General features: G+C 44.9%; 1 protein-coding gene across 6 annotated transcripts in view; it reads right to left on the reverse strand.

Moving 5' to 3' along the window:
• Positions 1 to 6,921, reverse strand: part of PDGFRA (platelet derived growth factor receptor alpha) — a 62,331-nt gene that overhangs the window by 5,035 nt on the left and 50,375 nt on the right. For all 6 annotated transcript variants that reach the window (XM_017878649.1, XM_017878654.1, XM_017878650.1 and 3 more), the window contains 6 exons: positions 6,287 to 6,402; positions 5,794 to 5,916; positions 4,247 to 4,358; positions 2,894 to 2,993; positions 2,678 to 2,783; positions 1,238 to 1,479 (listed from right to left, as the gene is read on the reverse strand). In XM_017878649.1, coding sequence (XP_017734138.1) covers positions 1,238 to 1,479; positions 2,678 to 2,783; positions 2,894 to 2,993; positions 4,247 to 4,358; positions 5,794 to 5,916; positions 6,287 to 6,402 — 799 coding nt within the window. The remainder of the gene's footprint in view (positions 1 to 1,237; positions 1,480 to 2,677; positions 2,784 to 2,893; positions 2,994 to 4,246; positions 4,359 to 5,793; positions 5,917 to 6,286; positions 6,403 to 6,921) is intronic.

Below are 6,921 nucleotides of genomic sequence, written 5' to 3' on the forward strand. Positions count from 1 at the left end.
AAAAAAAAAAAAAAAAAAGTTCTTTGACTCTGTCTCAAAAAAAAAACAAAAAAAAGTTATTTGAGAAATCACCACACTGCTTTCCACAATAGCTGAAGTAATTTGCACTCCAGCGAGCAGTGTGTAAGCATCCCCTTTTCTCCACAACTTCACCAGCATCTGTTATTTTTTGACTTTTTAATAATAACCATTCTGACTGGTATGAGATGGTATCTCATCATGGTTCTGATTTGCATTTCTCTAGTGATCAGTGATGTTGAGCATTTTATCATATGCTTGTTGGCTGCACGTATGTCTTCTTTTGAAGTGTCTGCTCATGTCCTCTGCCCACTTTTTAATGGAGTACGATCATGTTTGTGAGATAATCTGAACTTTAACTGGCTGTCTGATGTCTTAACGATTTATTGTCCCTGTTTTGAGTGAGATAATGGCATTGTAGTTATTTTTAATAACTTTTTAATAAGTGTTGTTATTCTTTAAAATAGAGCCCTTATCTTTAAGAGACACACACTGGAATATTTATGAGTGAAATGATATGGTGTTTAGGATTTGCTTCCAAACAATCCAGAGGAGGCTGAGGAGAGACAGACATGGCCATGCATACATCCAGGCTGGTAGAGTGCATAGTCATTGAAGCTGGGTGATGGATACTGAACAGCTCACTATACTATGTGAATTGTGCACATGTTAGAAATCTTCCAGAATACAAAATTTAAAAGAAAGAAGAATCAAATCAGCCAGGGAGCAGTTGGCCACCACCCCCAGGGATTCTAATTTGTTGTTTTGGGTGAGGCTTGTATATCAACAGTTTTTAAATCTCTGCAGGTGATTCCAATTCACAGGTAGGGTATAGCATCAAAGGACTCAGTCCTGCCTCTCTCCACTTTTTCTCTAGTTCAATGACTATTTAAGACAATGGCAGGAGAGGCTTATATGATCTCAATAATCACAGTTCTGTATCAATTTGATCAAATTACCTGAGAACTTAGCTCAAAGATTCTCCACCAGGGAAGCATGACCCTCTCCCCACAACATGCACACCCGTCTCCCAGCCCCAGGGGGAACATATTAGAATCATCTGGGAAGCATTTTCAAAACCACACCGACCTCCTGAGGATTCTGCAACTTGCCCCCAAGTACAGATTTACCACCCAGGAGTGCACCATTATCAGGTCCTCTCCTTCAGGGCCTGTGGGGGAGGGGAAAGGTGAGACACTGACGCTGCCCCCACAGCTACCTGTGTCTGTTCCTCTTGCCCAGGTCCTCCTCCTCAGGGACAGGGTCAATGTCAGGCAGAGGAATGATGTAGCCGCTGTCAGCGCTCAGTCTCTGCTCATCCAGACCACCCTCCCAGTCCTTCAGCTTGTCTTCCTCGTTTTTGTAGGTGACACCAATGTACGCATTGTCTGAGTCCACACGCATGCGTGCCACAGCAGGATGGTCACTCTTCAGGAAGTCCAGATGAATTTTTTCATAACTCTATAAACATTCATTAAACATATTTAATCAAGTTTTAATGACCAAACCTCAAAAATGAATAGAGACACTCAGAACTTACTGTTATTTAACTGTACATATTTCCAAACTATCTGGAAGATGTGGGACTTAGTTGAAGGAGAGTCATGTCAACTATCCCCAGAGACGTAGAACATGAAGAAGTGGCCACCAATGGTAAAGAGCTTCTGCTGGTGGGTGCTAAGATACCAGTGGCCCCTTCTCCAAGTCAGTAGCTACAACCGAGAACCCTTCTGGTCCCCATCACATTGCCTTTCCAGGGCTTGGATGGGTCCCATAGAGAGGCAGTGAGGACTACTATTGGGTGGATAATACCCAAAGCCTTCATGATCCTTAAACATTGGAGAGGTCTATCATTAGATGTGAACAGACCCTATTTTCAACAATAGCTTCAATCTCTTCCCACCAACACATTTCCACCAATCAGAGCCTCTTTGACCAACTGAGGGTTAATTTCCTTCTGCCTCCTCACTGCCTCACTGCCTCACCGGTGAAAGTGTAGTGGGCAGTGAGATAATTAACAGACAGAAGTGTTTAATTTGCAGTTTAGCACACAATCTCCTAATGCTGTTCCTCCTTGAGAGAAAGGAAGAACAATGATAAGTATAAAAAGTCTACACAGGGACTAATCTGAATCTAAGGAACCGAGGTTATGTCTGAGTTTTCCTCTCAACACCTCAGCAGAAAGTTGTTTTATTCATTTACATATCCTGCTTGGTTCCATGAAATTACATTTGTTCCTCTGAACAATGCTTCCTACTCCACAAAACCCAGCTGGTGCCACAGATAACAGCTGAGGTTGTTCTTTCCAGTCAGCTGGTAAAAGCCAATTTTGCATGGATTTAAGTGCATTCAAATTAGCGACGTAATGGCCATGGATTCCCTGAGTCTTCTAACTGCACACTAACTTCTGATACTCAAACATCTGGAGAAGAGTAGGCGCTACACATTTAAGATGAAAGGAAAGCCCTGCGGGAAGGAGAGCGTTTTCATTCATTATTGCTACTAGGGTCTTGTGGAGCACTGCCATGAAGCCCAGCAACTGGATCACACAATCTTTTGCCTCTTTTGAAAATGCTCCTCTAGAAATGCCAAACAGCACAGCTCACTGGTATAACTTTCAGCTTTATCCAGACCTTTCCACCCACAGATCCAAACACACCTTTTTATATTGTCCAGGCAGCAGATTCTCCACAATCTCACTCAGGTGGTAAAAAGAGGGTCTCTTCTCTGGCTCACTGTTCCAGCATTTCACCATGATCTCATAGCTGAGGGACAGAACTCAAGAGTGGGCACAGGGGGGAAGTCTCAGGGCCCCTCCCTCCCCCTAGACCCACAGAGTGTGAACACAGGCCCCCGGGATGGGGAAGAAGCTCACACTTCACTGGTAGCATGGTCAGGCTTGGCCATCCGGTACCCACTCTTGATCTTATTGTAGAAAGTAGAATCCACCATCATGCCGGGGTAAGGAGTACCACCTACAAGCCAAACAATAAACAGCAGGACTAACAAATGTTCAGTGCATTGTTGAAACACTTGGCATGATAGAACACCGTTAGAATACCTTTCAGATCCTATAGCCTTGAAACACTGTTTTTTTCAAGAAAATTCAGTGTCATCATCTCCTTCACTTCAGAGACCAGCTCAAATCTTAAATTTAATTAGGACTCCAGGTTGGTCAAGTCCAAGTACCATCACAAAAATTCTACATGTTTAGAAACAAGCATTCAAGTGTTTTTCAATGTGTATGACTATTGGATCAACACAGACAAAATGAACTAGAAAAGCAAGGAGAAATTCTGTATCATTAAAACTCAGAGAGTCTTTTTCACCAGGTATGTTCAAATCGCTAAAGCAAAATCAAAGTGGGGCCTCTCTGCTTTTAAGGGAGTACGAGACTCCATTAAGCCAGTGGGGGATGATCCATTGTGATCATCCATGGAGGGAGAACTAGGAAGAAAAAGGAGACGGGGCAGGAAGACACACTTTCCTATTACATCCTGATCACAGATAAATCCATGAAACATTTCACACATTCAAAGCCAAGGCCAGGTCAAGTTAAGTTCCCTCTCTGAAGCCTTCCCACACTATTCCAGGACTCCTTTCTCTTTACTCAAGGCTCGAATTACAATTTTAAATCAGTACCACACTGTTTATCCCTAAGTGTGTTAAGTCTCATCTCCCCAGATGAACCATCCAGATGTCAGGGTTATGGCTCATCCTTCTCTTAGGGACCTCACCGTGCAGCCCTGGGCACCTGGGTTGTTCAGCACCTGGGTTGTCAAGACTGGCCAATGACAACCAGGAATGAGAGCCCTGCCCTTCCCTCCACATATCCCTTTTCACCTGATATCAATCACCACCAGGTGAGGGAGGGCCCACTCTCCAAGGGTGTACCCATGTGACCCAAAGCCCAAAATGAAAAAGCAGCCGGGATGCAAATGTCATTGGGACCACTTCCAATGGGAGGAAGTCACTCTGGCATAGCCCAAAGGAGAGGAGGGGCAGAGATCAGGAGTGAGATGCAACCCCCAACAAAGACCCCATTTCCACCTGCATGGGCCTATCTCACACACAATAAGGCACAACGTGTGATATGAGGCGGCTGCAGTGTACTGGCCTCACACCAGGTTATCTTAACACTGTCTACAGGCTGGGGCTTGAAAGAATACATTTTCCTTCCAGTGGTGTTTCAGAACAGCCCAAACAAGCAGCAATGTCAGGCCCATACCAAGGGAAAAGATCTCCCAGAGCAGAATGCCGTAAGACCAGACATCACTCAGTGTGGTGTAGAGGTTGTCAAAGATGCTCTCAGGAGCCATCCACTTCACAGGCAGAAAGGTCTGCAAGGAAGGAGGGAGAGAGTTAAACCCATGTCTACTCACTGATGATCTACAGCAGTGGAAATGGAAAAGGGTTCCCTTTGGGCTCTTAATAACTTGTGCTAATTATCTTGTCCCACTTGAGTGTCTCTTATATGTGTTTTGTTCATTGCTGAACTCTCAGTGCCTGGCACATAGTAGGTGTTCAACAAATACTAGATGAATGATGAATGATCAATATTGCCTTTTATGTCCTCCAAAGGAATAATATCCAAAAACATTAATCTTGAATTTTCACCCAAAAGGTGTAAGCCCTGAAGGGACCTGTTTCCTCTATTTAGATATTCCTGGGAACAAAATTAAGAACAGATCCAGTGATCTATGAGCCGATTACAGCTATCCCGGCCACAGGAGTACATGAATCACACACAGCATGGATGCAGGCCATGTCTTTTCCTAGGTGGAAGCAGCAGCTGCCATGAGCTGTCTCACGTCCAGTGCAGTGAGGTGATTTGGAATTGTACCTACAGGGAGCAGATGCATCCCTACAGGGAGCTGTGTCATCTGCTGAGAAGTGGAAGGAATGGGGAGAATGGTCCAAGTAGACAACAAAATGAATATCTTTAAGGAAACTGTGCCTCCAAGATATATAAACCCAAATGGTTTCAATATTTTAGGGGTCACAGATGGCTTTTGAATATCTCATAAAAGCTTAAAATATAGAGACACCATTTTTGGGAATGCATGCTTGTCCATGCATACATGCAATTGACATATTAATAGCTAACACTTCCCAGGTGCAGTGGCTCACACCTGTCATCCCAACACTTTGGGAGCCTGAGGCAGGCAGATCACTTGAGGCCAGGAGTTCGAGACCAGCCTGGCAAATATGGTGAAACCCTGTCTCTACTAAAAATACAAAAATTAGCTGAGCATGGTGGTGCATGCCTGTAATCCCAGCTACTCAGGAGGCTGAGGCAGGAGAATCGCTTCAACCTGGGAGGCAGAAGTTTGCAGTGAGCCAAGATTGCACCACTGCTCTCCAGCCTGGGTGACAGAGTGAGACTCTGTCTCAAAAAAAAAAAATAGAAAATAAATAAATAAATAAAATAGCTAACAGTTATTGAGTGCTGTTTCTATATGCCAGGCACTGTCCTAAGCACTACATTGATTTAATCTCCATAGCAACTCAGCAAATAGGTACTATTATCACCTCCCACTACAGTCAGGGACATAGAGGGGCAGAACAGTCGAGTATCTAGCCCCGAATCCAAATCAAGTAAGTGGTGGAGCTGGCACTCACACCTGGGCAATCTGCTGCCAAGGCTGTGTACTGACCCCTTGTAGTGTATTGATGTTTTAAAAAACAGGCACCAAATCTCTAGAAGCAACACCTGACTTCAGAGATTAAAGTGAAGGAGGGTGAGCATGCCCACTGAGGGAAGAGAGGACGTACGCTGCCTTTCGATACGTAGTTCGAATCATGCATGATGTCTCTGGCCAGGCCAAAGTCACAGATCTTCACAATTTTTCCTTGTGCCAGGAGGACGTTGCGAGCAGCCAGATCCCGGTGGACACACTGCACGGAAAAGGAAGAAATGCCTCAGGGTCAAGCCATCTGTGGCTGAACCAGCATCACCCCTGCAAGACTGGCCAATCCCTGATCCATGGTGGCACTTGGAGCTGCCTGCCTGGATATAAAGGGCTGGCCTTCTCCCAGGTTCTCACTCCACCCACTCCCAACAGAGAGAAAGCTCTAAAGAAGAGTAGATGCCTGATGATTTAGGACTCCCTGCCCTGTGTAGGGGATGAAGGAGAGAGACAGGTAAGTAAGAGGCCCCTGTTATTAATGGCCTTTCCAAGATCTATCTCCTAGCATCTCCTTCCACACTCCACTCACTCTGAAATCTGTGGCTGGGTCTAGAAAGGTCTCTGTTCCTTGAACTTACATTTTTTGAAGCCAAAAACTCCATTCCTCGGGCAACTTGATAGGTGAAGCTCAACAAATCCAATAAAGTAAGGCCTTCTGAGTTATCATCTGAAAGGAGGTTTTTGACTTCTGAGTCTGCAGAAAAGAAATTAAATGTATTGGTGCTGGCATGCAGCAGGAAATCATCAGGTTGCAGAGGCATGCCCAAAGAACACATCCAAATATTTTCTTAATTTTCTTGTAGAATGTTTAGATCTCACAGGTGAATATCACTATGCGAAGGTTCTATCTTAGAAAACAGATATATAGGCCAGGCATGGTGACTCATGCCTATAATCCCAGCACTTTGGAAGGCTGAGGAGGGTGGACTGCCTGAAGTCAGAAGTTCGAGACCAGTTTGGCCTATGTGGTGAAACTCTGTCTCTGCTAATAATACAAAAAAACTAGCGAGGCATGGTGGCATGTACCTGTAATCCCAGCTACTCGAGAGGCTGAGGCAGGGGAATTGCTTGAACCAGGGAGGAGGAGGTTGCAGTGAGTTGCAGTCAGCCAAGATCACACCACTGCACTCCAGCGACAGAGTGAGACTCTGTCTAAAAAGAAAGGAAGGGAAGGGAAGGGAAGGGAAGGGAAGGGAAGGGAAGGGAGGGGAGG

Source organism: Rhinopithecus bieti, unplaced genomic scaffold (genome assembly GCF_001698545.2).
Source record: "Rhinopithecus bieti isolate Rb0 unplaced genomic scaffold, ASM169854v2 scaffold_11842, whole genome shotgun sequence".
Taxonomy (NCBI): domain Eukaryota; kingdom Metazoa; phylum Chordata; class Mammalia; order Primates; family Cercopithecidae; genus Rhinopithecus; species Rhinopithecus bieti.